Raw genomic sequence first — 21911 nt, forward strand, 5'->3', positions numbered from 1 at the left:
AATGTATCAAACTTAGACCCATACTACATTCACACTCCAGGAATTTTGTGAGTAGGCTTTTATTTCTGTCAGATCTACATATCAGTCTACCCCTCTCTCTCTCTCTCTTTCTCTCTCTCTCTCTCTTTCTCTCTCTCTCACACACACACACACACACAAATACATACTTTGAATGAATTGATAGCATATTGATTGCACTTAAATCATCAATTAATATTTATATACATAATACATATTTATATGTAATATTTGTAAATATTTGTGAATCTACAAAGGCTCTACACTGACTATAATTCTATGAATCACTGAAAATAAAAATTATTTTGTTGTGCTTGGTGTGGAGGTTACCCAGACCCTTGTTTCATTATTACCAGTCCAGAAAAAAAAAAAAAAAGAACATGAGCATTGAGAGATTGTAAGTGAAAATCCTTTAGTTTTTCTGAAGGTTAACTTTAGTCCTCTTATTTTTAATTGCCACAACATTAATTTTACTATATAAATTGATCTCATGCATGGATATCCAATATGAAAGGACAATATCTTTTTGTGATTGACATTTTCTATTTGGAAAAAAATTGTAAGATAGTTTAACAATTACTGTGACATAACAGGGACATATTTTAAATTGTGAATCACCATGGTTATATCATTATACTGGATCTAAAAAAATCAATGGGTTCTATGCATATGCTTTTTATTACATGTTTTGAGAACTTGAATAAGAAATCTGCTATAAGTGACATAAATAACCACATGCTATTTATTTATTTATTTATTGCTTCATCAGAGAAACGGACAGATAAGTCAGCTGTATCAGGAGCCATTCGGTTGAAAATCAATGTGGAAATAAAAGGAGAGGAGAAAGTTGCTCCATATCATATACAATATACATGTTTACATGAGGTAAACATACTTTATTAAAGATAAAGCATACTAAAGAAAATGTGCTTGAAGATGTATCATAAGACAAAGTAGTAAGGTTTTGTTTTGGCTTTGGTTTTATCATGGAGTTGGGTTTATGGAGTTGTGGCTAGATTCTGACTCTACATTGTGCTGGTCTTCTGTATTGACCCTTTTTCTTTAATGAGACTTTAGAATATATTCATGAGACAGATGATACAGGAAAGACTCATTGATCCCCTGGTCCCTTTAATTAGTATCTTGGGTTTCTTTTAGATGCTTTGTATTGGACAGGAAGGTTAGAGCTCTCACTGAAGAATTCTCTGATGAAAAGGATACTTGACCCATATAGCAAAAAGATGAGGGACTAACTTCAAACAGATAAAGTACCTTTCCCTAAGAGACATTAGAAAGACAGTTTTGCTATTTTGTTTATTATTTGCCCTAAACACATCTGTGAAAATTTAAACCTGTGGATATTTGGTAGATGTGAATATTTGCACTTCATTTTACTAAAGAGAATATGAGAACGACCATTTTAATTATTCATTACAGTAATTGGTTACAGAACCAATGTTTAATTACAAAATTAAGCATTGGTTCCAAATATGCTTAATTGTGAGAACCAAAGCATTGGTTCTGCTACTCTGGTCATAGGAAGAGAAGATTTGTGCTTTTAAGCTTCTCTTTGCAGAAATCTTTTTCTCCTGGTTCAAGAACCAGAAAAAGAGAGAATCCAAGAAAAGCATCTTCACTTGATCCAAGCTAAATCCATACTGAAGTTTCAAACCTGTTAGAAGAAAAGAATTGAGACTATTGATTTTTTTCCCACTACAAAATTCTCAGAAACTTGTTTTGAGCCTCTATTCATTACCCTAATCTTGCCATTTTGCAGATAAAGCCCATTTATACCATTCATTTAACTAAATTCTGTGTCAGTGTATCCAACCTCATATTATTCAACCAGAGTACTATAATTTACTCAGAGTCCATGATTGCAAAATATTTTTATATACAAACATTTTTACTTCCTTCTGGAAATTGCTAGATGGATACAAACTATTAAAACTTCTGATTGTATATAGTCCTAGACAACAGTAAAGACAGACTTTATGAGACAAAATATTCAGAATATTCCTATTGCTTTTAGATCTTGGCACAGTATTAAAAGTAACTGTATAACTTACAGTTAGGTCTGTTCTGAGGACTCACTGAACAATTGAAAACCTACTTGCTTTCAGAATCTGTTCCATTACTTGACTGAAGTGAAAGCTAATGGTGGAGTGAAGATCCCAGAGGTCAAAGGAGATGAAGCCTGGAAGGTTTTCTTTGATGATGCTTCCCAAGAAATAGTTGATGAATTTGCCATGCGTTACGGGATTGAATCCATTTATCAGGCTATGACGTAAGTACTAAAAAACAATACATGGTTTGAAATGTCTGTTGAAATCTAAAGAGAAAACTCATTCATCTCATTTCCTGTCATTCAAATGAAGCTTATTTAAGAGGGCTACATTTTGTTGTATTTGTTTTTATTTCTGATGATGGTGGTGGTGGTGGTGGTGGTGGTGGTGGTGCGTGTGTGTACACACGCATGCTTGCATGCATGCAGGTATGCCTTACGTCTGTCCCTGATCTTCTTTGTTCAGTGCTCTAATACTTAAGCCATAGTTCCACTTCTAGCCTTTTGGTAATTAATTGGAGATAAGAGTCTCAAAAACTTTGCTGCTTAGGCTGGCTTCAACTGTGATCCTCAGCTCTCGGCTTCTGAGTAGCTAGAATTACCGGTGTGAGGCACAGGCACTCAGCTTATACGTGTTTTATATTGAGCATAGCTCTCAAGTATTTGGAGTGAATGATTCACTATCACCATGTTCACTTCTCTTGATTAGCCCCAGCATGCTCTAGGGAACAGAAATATAAATTCTCTACCGACCAGATCCCCTGAATGAGAAATTGGGAAATGGAACCCAGCATTTTATGTTTTAACCAGCTATGTAGGTAATTCTCATATACTCCTAAGTTTGAGAGCTATCTTATTTGACATCTGCCAAAACTAACGACCCAATGTGAATAAGGTTACATAGCCAGTTCTAGATTCATGATAAAAACGCAATGCAATTGTAGTTGAGCAAATGGGAACTAGGAGTTGTTTTTCAGAATTATACTTCATCTCAGCTTATCATGGTATATTTCTGGATGTCAGAGATTTTCAGGTACCAAAAGCAAATGAAACAGAATTTGAAAATTTTAAGCTGATACAGATATCAACTCCAACATTTGTATATAAGCATTTTGGCACAAACCATATTGACCATTTTTAACATTTAGAAAAGTCCTAGAAACTGACATTTTTTAAATCAGATGTTGAAATACAACTTCCCGATGATGTTTTGACCATAATTTCAAAATGATGCTTCAACAATTGAACTATATAAACATGATTTCTAACCTATTGTGAGCTTTCACCACAAGAAACAAATGAGAAGGCAACAATGCTTGATAAGAAATGTACTCATTACCTTGCTCGTGTAATTTTAACCCCTCTGTACAGTATTTTCACAATAAAAAAAAGTTTTAAAAATCCCCACAAATTAAGTAACTACCACCAACAACAACAAAAAGAAGATACTTTAGAACTGCATATATCAAGTTTATCTCACAACTACTTCCTCTTAATTTTTAAAAGCACAAAATTGAGGAGCTCTGCTTCACATGAAGAAAAACAATGTCTTATCTGTGTAGTAAGGGGATGTGAAAGTTTGGGCCAGTACAGAAACAACCTGATTCTTTTTTCCTACATTTTGCTACATATACTATTGGATAAAAATAACTCACATTGCAGTTTCTTTTTGATGCTTAAAGACCCCTGTATGCTTAGCCAAATCCCCAGGTGACTTCATAATCATCTGCTTAGTGCAGGTTCTTTGCTTTCCCTTAAGTACATTGCCACTTCTTTGAAGATGGATTTGGAGAAGAAATAAATAAGAGGAAGTGTACATTAAGTCAGAGAGTATGGTAGTACATTATTAATTTTTTCTCCAGTAGATTGTTCCTCATAGCAAGGGAGCTGAACCTGTTTGGCTGGTAAATAACATGTTCACTAAGATTCAATTTCCCAGTCTTCCAAGATACTTCCTGCTTACTGTAAATGCACTTATTACCTTTAAAAAAAAAACCATAGACCATACCTTTTAAAAAAACTATAAGGACACAATTATTCATCTTATTTGTTGCATGAAAGAATATGTCCTTATTCTAGAGCATTCTTGAGGAAGGGAGAGACCACAATTTTCCTGCTTAGAGAAGTGCTTGATCAAGCACCAAAGAATTTGTACCCACCTAGCAAACAAATGAAATCATCTCTCTAAAATACAGGCACACACCTATAATCCTAGCTCCTCAGGAGACCAAGATCAAGAGGACTGCATTTTGAGGCTGGCATAGTTAGGAAAAGTTCATGAGACCTCCATCTCAACAGCTATTATCCCAGCTATCAGGGAACTTAAATAAGAATACTTTTATGAAAATATGCCTCCCCAAAGCCAATCATGTCCAGCAAAACAAAAGTCAGTGTACTGAAGTGTAAAATAAAATTAATTTTAGATTTATTGAGAGGCAACATGTCACTGACTAAAGTTGGGTGGCATCATGGGAAAATTAATCATACACCTACAACTAGCATGCAACATTATCTAGTTTTTGATAAGTAGTATTAATGTCATGCGCAACCATAATTTTTATAGCAGTAATGTAGCCTACTTCATGTGGTTATGTGTTATGGATACTCAGAACTACATACAAATAGTACAGGTGAATGTGAGACTGTTTAAACTACTGAAATCAAGTATTTGTGCTCTTTCGTCAATGGTGATCTCCTCAGAACAATATGCCCATGGATATTAAGTCTCAAGATATGTATGTTTTTTCACTGTTGGACTGTTTAGTTATTTATATATTTGGAGTGTTAACTGCTTATCATATGTATAGTTTGCAATTACTTTCTCCCATTCTTCATTCATTGATTATGTTTGTTGTTCTGCAGAAGCTTTCAAGTTTTATATCATCCTATTTATTTTTACTTTTGTTCTCAGTTCCTTTGGGCTCATATCCAAATAGCCATTGGCCAGACCAATGTTATAAAGCTTTCCCCTTTGCTAAATGGAATCTCTGCATTTAATGCAAATCCTAGAAATAAAATAAGCATTCTTGTAATAGTTCTGAGGAAACAAACATGAATTAGGCATCAGCATCACCATTTGGGGAGCCAGAAGTAAATTTGAGACTCAGACAAATGAATGACTTCTTTAGGTCTATATTTCCCTGTTTTCCTCTCATAGTTTCATACTTCGAGGTCCTACGTTTAAGTTGATTTTTTATATAGCATGAAATAAGGGTTGGAGTCATTTTTCTGCATGTGGATATCTACTTTTCCTAGCATATGTATTGCAAAGACTTACCTTTTTCTACATCCTGTGTTTTTGACACTTTGGTTAAAAAATCAACTGGCTGTCATTTCTCTTTACTTTTGATCTCTCTGTTCCATTGGACTCTGTCAGTTTTTATACTGGTTTCATACTATATCATTCACAATTTAAGCATTATTTTTGAGCCTGTTAGTCTAGCTTTTCCCAGGGAGCATAAAACTGCATTTGTTAAATTGTTTTGACAGTTTACTTGTAGAAGTGTAGACAAGTACTTTTAACATTGTTAATCCATTGTGTTTTTTTAAATCAAGTCTTTGAGGGGAGGGGAAGAATGCTAAACATTTCTAGGAATTTCAGCAGTACTTTATGACCTTTTTGTTTTCTTTTTCTGAAGGGGTACTTTTGGAAAGGTTTTTTGCAAGGTGGATTCACTCAATCATTTTAAACTGTTGTTTTTTAACGGTTAATCCTGTTTCCCCTTGAGAATAGTGTAAATAATATTGGAACTGTAGCCTCTAAAAGGAAAAAGGGAATTATTTTTTTTAAACAAGTGGTTAGAAGCAAGAAAAAAATGTTTGTTTTGGGTGTAACTACACATAAAAAGAATGTGCACATAAGTGCAGAGCATTTTGCCAAATTTTATGTAGTATAGAAGCTCCTTAGCTGGGAGTTCTGCAAAGGGCAGATTCCCTCAAGCATATACTCCCAAGGTTTCAACCAGTCCATTGCTGATGATAGGAAGAAGTGACCACCACAAGTTATCTATGTTCAGATGCACAACCTGATAGAGCCTATCAGGATTAGACTTTCCATGGTAGAGATGAAAAAATTTCAATTGAACAGTGATAATCCTACTTAATTTTTTTTAAAAAAGTAGTATATATTAATGGTATAAACTGAGGGATTGCATTGTGATTTTCCATACATGTACTTTGATCCTAGTCACCTTTCCTCCAACCAACCCTATTTGTAAAAATTTTCTTACAGTATTTTTAAAATGAGTTTTGGATAGCTCTATTTTTCTAAGTTAATGTAAGAGTACTGTTTTGCTGGTCATCCAGCAAGTGGCTTACACCTGAAATGTAAGGATTAAAGTTCAGAGCCAGCCAGGACAGGAAACCCCACAAGACTCTTACTCCAGTTAACCATCAAAAATTCAAGAAGTAGAGCTGTACCACAAATGGCAGAGCACTAGCCTTGAGCACAAAATCTCAGGGACAACACCCAATTCTCAAGCCCCACAGCGCGCGCACACGCACGCGCGCACGCACACGCACACACACACACACACACACACACACACCACACAGTGCCACACACAGTGCCACACACATACATACATATACACATACACACAAATCTACAGTACACTAAAAGTTGAATTAGCAATATTTTAATGTATATTTTATACATTTTTAAAAGAAGGTAACAATGTGATAATCATGCATTAAAGATATTGCATACATTGTTTTTCTTTTTTTCCTTTTTTCTAATTGTGAAAATACTGTACAGAGGGGTTACAATTATATAGGCAAGGTAAAGAGTACATTTTTTATCAAGCATCGTTGCCTCCTCCTTTGTTGCATACATTGTTTTTCAATCACAAAAATCTAAAACTCCAGGCAGAGGTGATACAATGACCATTTGAGTTCATGGTATTTTTGGTTGTTTTTATAAAGCATGTACAGATTCATAGTATGCTCATACATATGCCTAAAAGTATACAAGGATGTTTGCATCCTGCTTGCTTTGGCAGTTTAAGGGTTTCTTTTTCATATTTACAGAGCACTTGTGTGCTGCCAGCATCCACCAGCAGACCTTAAATTGAAAGGCAAATCCCTAAACACTTTCCATTCTTTGCCATATCTTTATTCAAATGTGGTACTCTTTTAGGCAGGGGAAAGACATTCATCTGCTCCTACTGGCAGGCTCTAAGTTTCTCTCAAAGCATAAGAGAAAGAAGAATAGGAGCAACCTGTGAATTTTGTCTTGCTAGGAGCAGAACATATATCATCCCGAGGGTGTACCATCCCAGGTGTTCTTCCAGCCTCTCTTCTTTCTGTGTGGAATAAGGATTGATTGTCAGTCAGCCCTTCTGGGAAGCAAGCTAGGTCCAAATCTCTGATGCAGAAGAATACAATGAATGGCTCCCAGAAATACCTTCCCATGTCTTTCTTGTTAGGTTAACAGTTTAGTAGATTAGATACTAGTAAAGTGTTGGGTACTTCTCAGTCTTACCAACTGCCATAAAATTAGGGAATATTCCTGCCAGGTATCAGGAAATTGTTGACTGGTCCCCTATATTTATGGTGCTGTTGGGATTTGAAATCATTTTTTATTTCCTTTGAAGTTTCCAGGCAAGGCTTAAAAGGTGTGGTGACTCAGCTATCTACTGCCCATCCGACCCTACAAATTACCTGTTAAATTTTAACTTAGAACTGCAATATTTCCATCAGTTCTCTAAGATGAATACATGGCTAATGCTCTGGAAATTTTCAAATACTGCTCTCAGTATACTGATGATGAATAGAGCATTATTAACCTTCAAAGTAGCTATCATCATTACAGCTTGCCTGCTATGCTCACAAGGTAATTGGATGTTGTCATAAACTGTCATACTCAGGGTACCTACTGAGCCCATGTCCTCTGCTCTTTGATTCTGCATCACTTCCTTTAGTTCATATTGCTTTATTTTGATCAAGAAAAAGTTATGGGTTAAATCCTGGGGATGGGAAGTGAGTAGGCTAAGTATGATCTAGATAAGAGGACTTGAAAATAAGAACTATGCATATTGCAGAAGAAACAGATATGCATACAACATGTCACAATGAAGAGAGACAGATGTGATCCAAAGGAAATGAAGAAATACATACACTCTCATGTTCATGGTTTGTTTATTCTCAATTATATGATACAGAATGTGCCTCTATCCTGCACTTTAACTGATTAAGAAACATGGCAGTATAAATTTACAAATAAATCTTTTTTTTACAAATACTTTCTGACTACAGTACCTGATGAGTGTTAGCAGTATTTGAAATAGGGAAGAAGTGTCCATTTCCTCTTCTACCTCCCAGTTTGATTTTTTAATAAGTTTTTTATTGTGAAAATACTGTACAGAGGGGTTACAATCACATGAGCAAGGTAATGAGAACATTTCTTACAAAGCATTGGTTTTTGCTTCCAATATGTACATAACTCAATGGAATCACTTTGAGATTCACCTGAGCAACCAGCTTCTACCATAAAACTCAAGGGCAACTCTACAAAGTTCACATGAGAGAGCCACAATCTACCCTGACCTACTTAACCTTGGGTATCTTTGGGCATCTCTCACTTTGCTTCTCATTTCCTCTGGGTGAAAACTCCTGTCTCTCCAGAAACAATGATGTTGCGAAGGAATCATAATGTTTATTTGTCAATCCAATAATTTCTATCCTCACTCTCTAAGAGTCTTACCATAATTCGCTTCCTTCCCCCTACAAGATCCCTATTCTGCCCATTCTGATCCCTGGCTTTCTGCTTCCTATCTGGCTTTATTTTTCTCCATAATTTATGTTTGAAGGAATTCTAAGGTGCTGCTGCCATCTTGATCCAGCACCAAAACTTTCAGGTAGCTGTGAAAGAAGTAGAGATTAGCCAGGCAACAGTGGTTCATGCCTATAAGCCTCACTACTCTAGAGGAGGTTGAGATCTGGAAGATCACAGTTTAAAGCCAACCCAGGGAGAAAGTTCTCTAGATTCCATCCCCAAAGTAACCAGTAAAATATGGGCTGGAGGACATTGGTCAAGTGGTAGAGCCCCATCTGACCAAGCAAACATAAGGCCCTGAGTTCAAACCCCTCCCCATGGTTGCATTCTAGGCACTAATCTTTCTCTTAAACTTAGAACAAAGCTACTCATTCTCATGACCGCCAGTTCAGTAAAATAAAGTCCAGCTTTTGAGTTTCTCAAAATTTATTTTGATAATTACCTGTTCTTTTTACTATATCTCTTTTTTCTACTATATATGTATATTTCCTGATGCCACCTTCCCCACTGTATATTCTGTAGCTCTTGACTTGTGATGCGAATTAACAAATACAATTACTTGTGAATTTTTGACAAAAAGAAATTTGATGGCATATCTCTAGGGATATCTAATTTTCTTTTTAAAAAATATTATTCTTGTAGCACTCGTATGTATCTTTAATTTGTTGTAACAAAGCCTTACAGACAAGTGCAAATAGTAAATCCTCTTTTGCAACCCAGAACTCATTATTGAGCATGAGTTTTGGTACATGTAAGAAGGAATATGATTCCTACAATAGTTGGCAGTGATAGGGGGTGTATTTTTAACTCATTCAGGTTGGCTCGGAGAATCAAGTTGATGTATGAGCTAAAAACAATAAATATTCGTGGTAGAATCCAGTGAATAACAAACTCAAAGATACACAATTCACCTTAAAGAAGCACTCATTGATAATTTAATCTCCGTAGTTAAATTATATAAGTCATGTAGCTTCTATGGCATAAATTGTTATTCTCAAAGAATGATGTTAAAAATTGAGCCTACTATCATAATTCAGTACTATGAAAAATAAAGTGGGCAAGATAGCCCACATGAGATCTAAGAAAAGCTACAATTTTCTGCACCCACATTTATTTTTGAGTGTCATTCAGGATATGTATGTACATATGTATATTCTATGTTGTTATTCCTTCAAGAATACCAAATACCATGATGCTAAGGTGTGGGATAAATTACTAAGATATGAGGGTAAAATAGGATTAGATTCTATATTGCACATTTCTTTCTTGTATGCATATTTTATCTTTCACATTTATCATAAGCTGTACTTTCAATTTTCAGAGCTTTTGTTACAGCCCACATGAAACCAAGTTTCCTTGAGAGAAGAAATAGAATTGAATGCTGGATGCTTTTGACATTATCAATGATGCTATTATTCAGGGTTGAAAAGAAAGTCTTTAAGCATAAAGCTGGCACAATTCAATCTGTCCTAACTGTTTATCAGTGTGCCTAATTAAATCTTGTCTCCTTAGTGCTTAGAAATCAGAATTGCTGGTAGAAGGTACCTTTCTTGGGAAAAAAACCCCACAAACTAGAATCAAGTGAGAAGGTTGATTTGTTCAATGTGCCATGAAATGGGGGAGCCACTTGCATCTCTGCTTTCATGTAAAATACCAAGGCTTACCAACCAGGCATCAGTATTTTATGTCCAGTATCCTAGCTACCTAGGAAGCTGAGATCTGGAGGGTTGTAGTTCAAAGCTAGACCAGGCAGAAAAATCTTTGAGTTTCTATATCCAAAATAACCAGCAAAATGGTAGAGTAGAGGCATGGCTCAGGCAGTCAAACATCAGCCATATACAAAGGAGCAGTGACACACACACACACACTCACACACATACACACACACAAGGAAATTCAGATATAAAAGAACATTTTGTCTGGAATATGGCATTTTAGGGGCTGAAATCAATGTGGGCAGGTTGAGGGACAGAAGGAAGCTTTTTTGTTCTCCTAGATCATTATAATTTTTCAAGTAATCCCTTTTTGTTAATAAAATTATCTCAATTCAAGCATATTCTACTTATTCCAGTGGTTCAAATGGAGGCCCTTGTGTCTTTGCTTTCCAATACTTGGAAATTATACTTTGCATTTTGCATTCTCAAGGTGGGAGAAATTATCCACAATCCCATGGAAAGACACATTCTAGACACTCCGTTCATGAATGAAAAGGTTGATCAAAAGGCTGAAATTGTTTTCTGTTTCAGTTAGCATTTGTGGGTGCTCTCTACTCTTTTTCATAGATAGAAGAATGACTTTTAGTTGCTGACATTAGATAGGCTGTGGTAGATGCTGTCCAAAAAGAAATGTGTTCATTACCTGACTTAGGTAATTATAACCCCTCTGTACATCACCTTTATAATAATTTTAAAACGAAGATAGGCTGTGAACTTGTTGCTGTTTTTTAAAGCACTTTATACTTTTTTTGTCTTTCAGGCACTTCTCATGCCTGTCGTCAAAATATATGTGCCCTGGTGTCCCTGCAGTCATGAGTACTTTGCTGGCAAATATAAATGCTTTCTACGCTCACACAACAATTTCAACAAACATCCAGGTTTCTGCCTCAGATCGATTTGCTGCTACTAACTTTGGTGTGAGTGTATATATATATATATTTTTTTTAACATTAAAATTTCTAACAGCTTCTGGGGGGATTCATTTTCAAGCGCCTTTACAGCCAGTAACTCTCCCAAATCTTTTTGCAAAAAGGGATAGCTGGGGGAATTTATCTTACTATAATAGGTTGTAGCAATTTATCTTACTGTAATATATTGTAGCTCAAAGTTCATTGGTTTCTGTGAAATAAGTTGATTTAACAGCCAAGATGAATCTTCGTTGGTTGAATCTCTGTCACTGGGAGATCTTTTCCAGGACTTTGTTGGGAATTGTGCATGCATGCAAATTTAGTGTTTACCATTTCATATTCACTAGTCTTCTGGAAAGTGACTTTGGCTGCCTTCCCTGGAGTTTGAATGGCTCCATTTTCATCACCCATTGGTTTCCATGGTTGGTAATGGCAACAGTTCATCCTCCAAGTAAAAAGGAGTAGGTATAGAAATAGCCCAAGAGAATTACTTCTACCTTATTAAAGTGTATACCTGAACTATTTGAAGACATCAAAAGCACATTTTAAAAGGAGAAACCTAGGTCTTCTAAGAAGTCTGTCCGCCACACACATCAATAAAATTCATTCTTTCCAAGTATAATAAAATTAAAATCAAAATTGGTTCAAGACTGGAAATGGGATGTAAATTAGTTTTAATTGTCCAGTAAAGTGAGAAGAATCAAAACTAAGAATCAGTGGAGATGGAAAAGGGAGAATTTATATCAGAGTTTTTCAGGCCATAAAATCCACAGTAAAATCAGCACTTGTTGTCTTTGAAGACATAGCCAGTGAAGGAAAAGAGAAAAACATCCAGGGGAAAAAAAAACTTATATCCATTGTAAAAAAAAAAAAGTGCTTTCTAAGACCACATAGTTACTTTTCCCATTGCCCTTCCAATTTGTTTCATTGAGTATGTGTGAGTGCGTGTGTGTGTGTATACATATATATATGCTTTTTTTTCAATTGAGCATGTGGTCAGAAATCAAATTTTGGGATATGTGTCCTAGAATAGAAAGATTTGAGGCACAGAAATTAAAAGAAAGACACGCTAATCAGAAAGGAAATCTGCCTCTGTTTTCTTCTTCTTTTTTTTTTAATCTGAAACTGGGACTCAAACCAACCTCAAAGGGCTGGGTATTTTCTTTTTTAATTTTTATGTTCTAAAAAAAAGTTTGTTGTTTACTCTTGTTCTTTTTTTCCCTTTCCTTCACATGAGTGAGGTGTGTGAGTCTGAGTTAAAATCAACCAGAGGAAAACGTAACTGCCATGAACCAGAGGAGAAAGTTATTGACAAATTAAAAGAAACATTAATAGCAGTAAACCCTTGGGGGATAGGAGTGATGGGTTTGAATTTTATTGCAATTTAGCAAGTTTCTCAGTCATCTAAACCTGTCTGCTCAATGATGGTAATAAATTTGCTTCTAACGTGTTCTCAAATGTATGATGAAGATAAAATGAGGTTGACAAATGATCAGCATGACTCAGGCCTATAATCCTAGCTACTCAGGAAGCTGAGATCCAAGGATTGCAACTTGAAGCCAGCCCTGACAGGAGGTCTATGAGATTTTCATCCCCAGTTAACCAACAAAAAGCCAGAAGCGGAACTGGGCTCAAATGGTAGAGTATTTGACTTGAACAGAAATGCTCAAGCCCTAAATTCAAGCTCTAGTACCAGAACATGGGTGTGTTCACACTCACACATGTACACACACACACACACACACACACAGTGATTTAGTGTATAAAAAGAGAGAGTTCAAGAATTATATAAAAAATTTTGTTTCTTCTGCCCTACTTATACTGTAATCAATACCTCTGCAGCTACTTCTGTTAGACAGATTGACTCTTGCAGGACCTGGAAATTCCTTAGGCAGTTAAACAAAATACTGTTGAGGCCATGTTTCAGATTTCAGGGAAGTTTTATTGTCAAATTCTCATCTCAGTAACAGAACCCTTGCTCTTAGAATTTTACCTGTAATCTAAAGCTTTATTTGTTATGAAGTTGTTTGGCTTCTAATATCCTGTCGGTTTACATTGCTGAAAATAAGCCAGTCTTATGGAACACTGAGCTATTCTACCTCTGAGAAAGATGATGTGGTGATATGATTAATATCGGTCATGAAAGCTCCCTGGAGGAAAATTAGATATTTTGCTCTTTTGCTTCATGCTGACCCAGAGAAGGAAAAGCAGATTGGTTTTAGTACATTTGAGGTTTCATAGGCAATATGGTTATAACAAACTTCATTTTGTGAATCAAATCACTTCTTGTAGCAAAGGGTCAAAAAACAAATGGGGTCTTCAAACTACAGCTTCATAAATTAGTGATTTGGCATGTGGATTTGTGTTTTTCTCTATTAAAAAGAACACTGTTTGCCTAGTCAAGTATGTTAAATATACACTTTCAACTTCACTGTGGAGCTGCAGGATTTTATTCAGCTGCTGAAGCTGTTAAGTTTGGGATACAGTAATGATTATGTTGGCCCTTCTTTATCCTTCTCCAAGGCAGTAACATTGACATGTTAGATCTCCAAATCAAAGCAGTAAAGGAAACTTTCTAACTGGTGATAATTGTAAAACAAATCTCTAAGAAAAAATAAGTTCCTTGTGCTAAAAAATAAAAAAATCAGAATCTTTGTAGGTGAATACTACTTTTCAGGCATGATCTGGCTGAAAGTGCTCAAGAACAAAGAGAAAAAGATTGAGCCTTGAGTGTCAGGAAGAGGAGATAGACAAGGTTTTCTGAAGAAAGCACATAGAGAATCTTTGTAAAAGTCATCAAAAACATTCAGTGTTATGAAATGTAAAGTAAATTCTTTCAGAAAGAAATGGGAAAAGAAATGAGACCATTGGAATTAGTCAGCCAATGGATGTTGTTAAGGCAAACAGGTGAGATTTTCGTGGATTATTGAGCAGTTACATAGACAGTTGACTAGAATAGCGTTTATTCACAAAAATGTAATGTGTAGGGTGGAGGATGGGAAGGGGAAACAAAGGAGGAGGCAACAATGCTTGATAAGAAATATAGTCATTACCTTGCCCATGTAATTATAACCCCTCTGTATGATATTTTCACAACAAAAAATGTAATGTAATATATAGTTACTAATAATATACAATATAATACATCTTCTAAAATCAAGGTTTTAAAGAAATCATGTAATTGAATAGTGTCTATGATAGAATGCTAAATGGAAAAGTGCTACACAACTCTAGAAAATAATTCCAACGTTAAATCTATACACACAAACACTCACCTACACTCATATATAAGGTCACATAGACACATACACACTTAGAAATAAAACTAGAAGGAAATGTGCCACGATGCCAATGATGCAACCAGCTGATAAGAATACAGATTTTGTTGATAATAATTTCCTACTATGTTATCATACTCATGTGTGTCCATGTATATGTGTGTATGTGTGTGTGTGTATGTGTGTGTGTGTGTGTGTGTGTGTGTGTGTGTGTGTGTGTGTATAAATGGAAATAGGAAATGAGGGAATGAATGGGTTGGGATAGATGGAAGGAGAATGCTGTAAGAGGTGACACTAATCAAGATGCATTGCACACACAAATGGAAATGTTGAGTTGAAATCTCTTTGTACAACAATTTAACAATGATAAAATAATGATCAGAAAAGACAGGAAGAAGTAAAGATGCAAAATAAGTTCTAAAAGTGTGTATATACCAGCCTGCTTGTTAAGTAAATAGAATGAAAGACGTAAGTGTGAGAAAGACTGGATCTTTAGGTCAACATCAGATGACTGAGAGCTTTTAATAGTCATTGAGATGTTTGGACTTCAGATGTGACATATAAACAGGATTTCTGATTGAGGAAGATCACAGAGCAAAGATGTCCTGGGAAGAGACAGAATGTGTCTGAGATAGAGCGCACTTGCAGTAATATAAACCATCCTGGCAACTTTAAGTAAAAACTTAATTGTTTATAATATTATCCAAAAGACAGGCGAAAGCTCCCTCTGTCCTAATTCTCAAAAATATCAAAATAAAATGGATTGTGAGAGAAGCTGTACCCTTTCTTACGAACATGAAGGTAGAGAATCAGGAGATTTCCTATGTTACGGTACAACTGTGTTTTCAAAACCACAAAGCTAATGACAGGAAAACAACTTGACTTCTACATCTGACTAAGCTGCAGCAGTTCATATCTGCTTCCCAGTTGTTGAAGTCAGTACACATGCATCTACTAGTCACGAGCTAACAAGTCTGTTGGGACGGCATAACATAAGTATGGTGTTTAGTGTGCCAGTCAAAATGAGTTACCCGGTCCTTGGTATTGAGCACAGAAGGAAACTGCTAAGAGGATGAATGTGCTAATCCTGGTTAAGGCAGTGTGATACTGAGTCTAAACATTGGTTCAGAGGGGAAAAATACAAGAGCTGATGGGACAAGAGAGCAGGGGTGTGGGAGACAGCTTGGAAAGAGATAGTTTGCCAAACCCTGGTCTCATTCTGATCAAGTAGCTAAAATCTAAATCTTGGTAACTGTCACTACGTTGTATTATTATCATTGGTTTCTCTCCTTCTATACATAGGGGGAGCTTACCTAATACAAAGAACTGAATAATGGGGTAGTGCCTGATGTTGTGCCATATGCCTCTGAGCAACCATTTTAATCATCCATTCATCTTCTGTTAGTCCTCAAATGGTGTCATGCAGAGAAGTAGACCTCCTTCATTCTTGCAAAGCCAATCTCCACCCTAGTTAAATGGAAATAAGGCTAAGTCAGATTACATCTCAAGCTGTCCCTGCTGTTTAAAGAATCTGTCTGAGAATTCAATCGGCGGCACACTTTTAATTTCCCATCATCTGATATTGTTTGGGATTTGGGGATGAGAACCCCAGAAGTTTTCTCTGTGGTGTTGTATGTTCCTTGCATGTAAAATTTCCAGCTGGAATCTGAAGCGCAAGGTGGGGAGACCAAGTGTGGGGTGGGTATCCATCGAAATTCTTGTCAGCTGCATGAGACAAACTCCAGTAAATAAACTTAACTAAATGAGATCCTTTTCCCCTATGTAATGTAAAATCAAGAGGTAAGGAATTCAGTACTAATGTAGCAGCTCAGGGTCACAGTGTTTTCAAAAGTGGCTAGACAGGTGTAGAACAAGAACAGAAGGTTCTTTTAGCACTATTTTTGGTGTTTTAAGGGTGTGTGTATGTGTGCAATGTGTTGGTGTCAATACTGAGGCTCCAATATAGAGCCTGAGCACTCTACTCTGCTTTAGCTATTTTTGCTTAAGGCACGTGCTGTACCACTTGTGCCACAGCTCCACTTCTGGCTTTTTTGCTGATCAAGTGGAGGTAAGAATATCTTGGGTTTGTCAGTCTGGGCTGGCTTTGAACCTTGATCCCCAGATCTCAGCCTCTGGTGTGGCTAGGATTACAGATGTGAGCTAACAATGCCTGGCCTGACTCCACTGTCTTTAAAGTTATGACACAGGTTCTACCTCATGGAATCAGAGTTGAGGACAGGAAAAGAGCAGAGAAATATAATGAATGAGAGGGGGGGAAAGCTGAAGCTATGCTTAACACAGACTCCTATAGTGAATATTATCTGTTGAACATTTATTTAAGATATTTTTATATAATTATTCATTTTAATATGCTAGTCACCTTAATTAGATGTACATATATACATGTTTATATACATATATACATACATATCTATACACACATACACACACACATCATGCTACCTAGACTGTGCTATTTGGCAGGTCGAGGAAGAAAAATTGTCCAGGAAGGTAAACATTTCTCTGGGGTCATATTAGACATAGGAGATTGCATTAATAAGGAACAATGGATAGTGGGCAAGCAGTCAGCACAGCTGGCCCCAGTGTATATAATAGGGTCAATGCTTTGGGCCACAGCCTGGTTGATCATCTCAGCTGTCTTGATGATTTGTTCCAATCACAGAGGTCACACAAAGCATCCAGAGACATGGCATGAATCACTGTAAGAATGACTCGTAAAGTCATCTGAATGATTAGCTCCACTGTAGCCCTAAATTGATTATGTAGTGGCTCTTTTCTTTACTTTATATTACTGTCTTGATGGAGAGCCACCGATCCATATGGGTGAAAGGAAGAAGTTAAGAAAGGACTTGCTTTGGTTGTCTTGTCCCTTGGGAAGCTCTGGTGTGTTTGTGGGGGGGGAGGGGAAACAAGTTGGGGGAGAGAAAACACTAAGACATTAAACCCATCTGTATTTGTTGGGCGAGAGTCTTAACTTGCTTAACAAGTCAGTTCCTTCCAAAATGCAACTTGGTCCTTATAGAATATTAATGAAGGCAGAGACCTCTCTCTATTCTATTTTTCCTCTTAGTTGTGTTTTGTTGCGTGACTTTTTTTGAGATTACTTTTTTTTGTAATAAGGAAACTAAGGCTCAGAAAAGTGAGTGTCTACCTATTGATTTGTGCATATGGCTTTGAAATACTTTATATTCACCATCTCTCAATCCTTCTGTCAGCAAGACATTTCAACACTGATTCAGTACAGACAGTAGTGGCAATCTTGGGGACTTGATTTTTATACCACTTTCAGCACTAAATCATAGATATCACTTAAAAGCAATTGATCCTGTTAGAACATTGTCTACATTTCCTTCCAGAAGGAAAAAATGGTTTTGAAAATTGTTTTTGACACAAAATAATGACTGTTTCCATATTCTTAGATAAGTCTTAAAAATCAGTAATTTATTTTCTGAGGGCTTGGACTGCTACTTGGGAATTGACTGAGCGGGTAGGGTGTACTTTCTGTTGATATATTACATTGTTATGAATCATTGCATACAGATGAATACAGTGGTAATTCATTTGTTGGAGCTGTGTTTCTAGAACACAACTCTGTGTACTTTGTTAACTATTATACTTTATTCATTATAGAAAGGTAGTGTGACTTCTTGGGCGGAGAATAGATTTGATGTCAGAGTGGCCTGAGTTGAAATCACCACCATGCCACATGCTAGCTACTATAACCTTAAACAAGCCATTGGCATCTTTGACCCTTCCATTCAATAAATGGGAACAATAACTCATACAGAATCATTATGATATCAACCTTTAGAGTTCATTTCCATATTTCTATTTTGTGTTCTGTTGGTACAGAGGGAAAAATTCATAAAGCTGCTGGACCAGTTACATAACTCTTTAAGAATTGATCTATCCAAGTATAGGGTAAGTACAAAATTATCTTCCTACAGGTGAACTGTTGTATGGTGCTTCAAGTAGTTTCTTGTCATGTTGTAAAACGACCCATTCTATATGGAAAGGTCAACACATTGACTTCAGTTCCTATAAGACCAGAAGTCATCTTGTTGGACTCCTTTACTCTTCAGGAGCATAATACCAATTAAGCCTACAGCAATAACAATATAGGGTATGTGTGTTTAACTTAGTTTTAAAAATAGCCATCATAGCCGGGTGCCGGTGGCTCATACCTGTAATCCTACTCAGGCAGCTAAGATCTGAGGATTGCAGTTTAAAGCCAGCCCAGGCAGGAAAGTCCGTGAGACTCTTATCTCCAGTAAACCACTAGAAAACCAGGAGTGGCACTGTGGCTCAAGTGGTAGAGCGCTCTCCTTGAGCTGAAGAGCACAGGGACAGCACCTAAGCCCAGAGTTCAAGCTCCACGACCAACAAAAAAAAAAAATAGCCATCATATATAATGATATTCATCTTATCCAGGAAGTAGACATGTGGCTAAGTCCTCATTTTAGAAACTATGCTTGTTACGGAGTAAGATAATCTACTGGTATGTCCCCAGCTTCTGAGATTCTCCATTGGGATTTGCAATTCTCTTCTCCTAGATCAATCAGTAGTACATCAGTACAATATGCTCATTCAAAGATGTCCATTGTCAACAATTCTATTATTTCCCCTCCAAGTGAAATACATGCATGTTTCATTATGTGCATTACAAATACAATGCTCAAAGTATTTCTGAATAAAGTATAGGAAATGGTGAACAGATTTTCATATATCTACTATCCCTGCTTCTTTTAATAGCAAAGAAGCAAATATACTTTATGCACAAAATTAACAATTTTCAACACTGCAATAATAATGTTTTGTACATTTTTATTAAATCATGAAGATTGAAAGGAGGTATGATGAAAAAGGGAATTAATTGTTCTACACGTTCTACCTTCCATACTTTTTATAATATGAAATATTTTTAAAACTCTTTTAGGAATATTACTTAAATGATAGGTAGCCTGTTACTCATTTTTTCCATAGTAAGCTGGCTTCAGTTTATTTTCTCACTGAATGACAACTGTACTCATTTTCTGTTTATAATTTACCAGGAAAACTTTCCTGCAAGCAACAGTGAAAGACTGCAAGACCTGAAATCAACGGTTGATCTGCTAACCAGCATCACCTTCTTTAGACTGAAGGTATGTCCATTTTCTTCTCTCATTGTCACAGTATACCATAAGAGCACAGTGATTACTTGGTAGAACTTTCTTTTACTCTTCTTTCGATCCATATTCTTCAACTCCATACTCCAGAGCTAAATGAATCTGCCAACATAAGGTATATTAAAGAAAGGATTTTCCTAGACAGTTAAAGTACTATCATGCCTTTGGCTCCAGTTTAGTTTTAAATTTATCTTAAAGCTCTCTCACTGTGGACTTGGCACTTTAAAAAAATCCCAAAGAATGGTAAATGGAAGTAGAGCCTACTTATTTTAGCTTTAAGTCAAATGTTTTGCTGACTTTTCCTTGTAAGAGAGGAGTTAATTATCTCCCACACCCAATTGTGTTTCTGTTTTCAGCGTTAGTAACACACACACACACATACACATATACCACTGTACTATGTTTAAGAAAATAATTTATGATCGCACAATCTTTTCATGCATTTAAGAATGTAATTTATCTGTCAGGTACTAGAGCTTCAGAGCCCCCCAAAAGCCAGCATGGTGGTCAAGGACTGTGTCCGAGCATGCCTGGATTCTACATACAAGTATATTTTCGACAATTGCCATGAACTCTATTCTCAGCTCATAGACCCGGTAAGAAAACGTGTGTCTTTTGCAATCTCTCATTTTCTGTGTCTATCATCCTGATAACAAATGGGAAAGCACACTCATTTAATTTCAGATTAACGTCAGGTTTGAGAATTTTGATACCATTTCATCACAGCACTTTGAGATACATGAATGAATTTGCTCCTGACAATAATTTATGTAATCTGGGCATATATTAATTGCATGGTGTTTTTCAGAAGAGGAATCAGGTTTAGAATAAGTGGTTAGCTCAAGGTCACAGAGTGACAGAGTTGATGTTAAGATTCCCAATTCCTCTCTGTATATCAAATCTTCACTGATTTTGCATCACTTCTTGAATCATTTTACCTCATAAAAGTGATAGATGGGGACTTTTTTTAAATAGAACTAAGATGGTAAAGTTATTTTAAAATGTTGATTTGGTGGTAAGAAAGATTTCAAAACTACACAAGATAAGACAGGAAGTAAATCAACCATGCATCTACCTACCAGCTAGATGACTAAATGTTAACATTTGGCAAAGCCACTAAATATGCCACAACAATTGACATTACACCTTGCACTTGTGAATTCCGTCCTCCTCCCTTCCTTTTTCTGAGATGAACATTTTGCACATGTATTCCATGAACCTGAGTTCAATGTGACCTTCAGTAAACTGCCTGTTGACACACTGATGCCTTAGTCCTCTAGAGTTGCTTGTCTTTTCCTTATTAATTCATAGTTAATTCTAAAATGTATTCCAAATACTCCTGCTTTACAGTATATATGGATTTTATACATTACTTCCATCTTTTATGACATGTTACTCAAGAGTTTTGGAATGTACACTATTATGTTTTATAAAATTGGTATTTAGAGTGCCAGTCCTAGGCTTAAAGTTGGGGCCTGGGTGCTATCCCTTAGCTTTTGCACTCAAGGCTGAGCACTCTATCACTTGAATCACAGCTCCACTTCTGGCTTTTTATTGTTGGTGGCTTATTGGAGATAGGAAACTCACAGGCTTTCCTGTCTGGGCTGACTTTAGACCAGGATCCTTAGACCTCAGCCTCCTGAGTAGCTAGGATTGCAGGCATGAGTAACCAGTGCCCAGCCCTTGAGGTTGCTTTCTAATGTCTATTACTTCTCATCTTTTCTGAAAAACATAGTTGTTCTAGCAGATATTGGAAACTGTTCGATTTCACAAAAAAAATTTTTTTTGATTACTTAAGTAGGAAAAGTTCTAAAATCAAATGTCAGGAGAAGGCAAGTTTCAAGCTAGATTTCATATAGTATTATATCAGTAATTCTTTTTTTAATTTAATTTTATTTTATTTTGTGAACATACTGTACAAAGGGGTTACAATTACATGGGCAGGATAATGCATACATTTCTTTTT

At 36.2% G+C, this 21911-nt stretch overlaps 1 protein-coding gene and 1 non-coding gene across 2 annotated transcripts in view; both read left to right on the forward strand.

Annotated features, from left to right (window-relative positions):
- Positions 1-21911, forward strand: part of Unc13c (unc-13 homolog C) — a 279587-nt gene that overhangs the window by 126852 nt on the left and 130824 nt on the right. Inside the window, 6 exon segments of the mRNA XM_042687992.1 lie at positions 788-903; positions 2142-2305; positions 11334-11490; positions 18633-18701; positions 19832-19921; positions 20413-20541. Coding sequence (XP_042543926.1) covers positions 788-903; positions 2142-2305; positions 11334-11490; positions 18633-18701; positions 19832-19921; positions 20413-20541 — 725 coding nt within the window.
- Positions 9499-9624, forward strand: LOC122114741. Its single transcript, XR_006148627.1, has one exon. It is a non-coding gene; the product is annotated as a small nucleolar RNA SNORA40 (small nucleolar RNA).

The sequence above is a fragment of the Dipodomys spectabilis genome, unplaced genomic scaffold (genome assembly GCF_019054845.1).
Source record: "Dipodomys spectabilis isolate Male_0828 unplaced genomic scaffold, ASM1905484v1 ptg000108l, whole genome shotgun sequence".
NCBI classification, from domain to species: Eukaryota; Metazoa; Chordata; class Mammalia; order Rodentia; family Heteromyidae; genus Dipodomys; species Dipodomys spectabilis.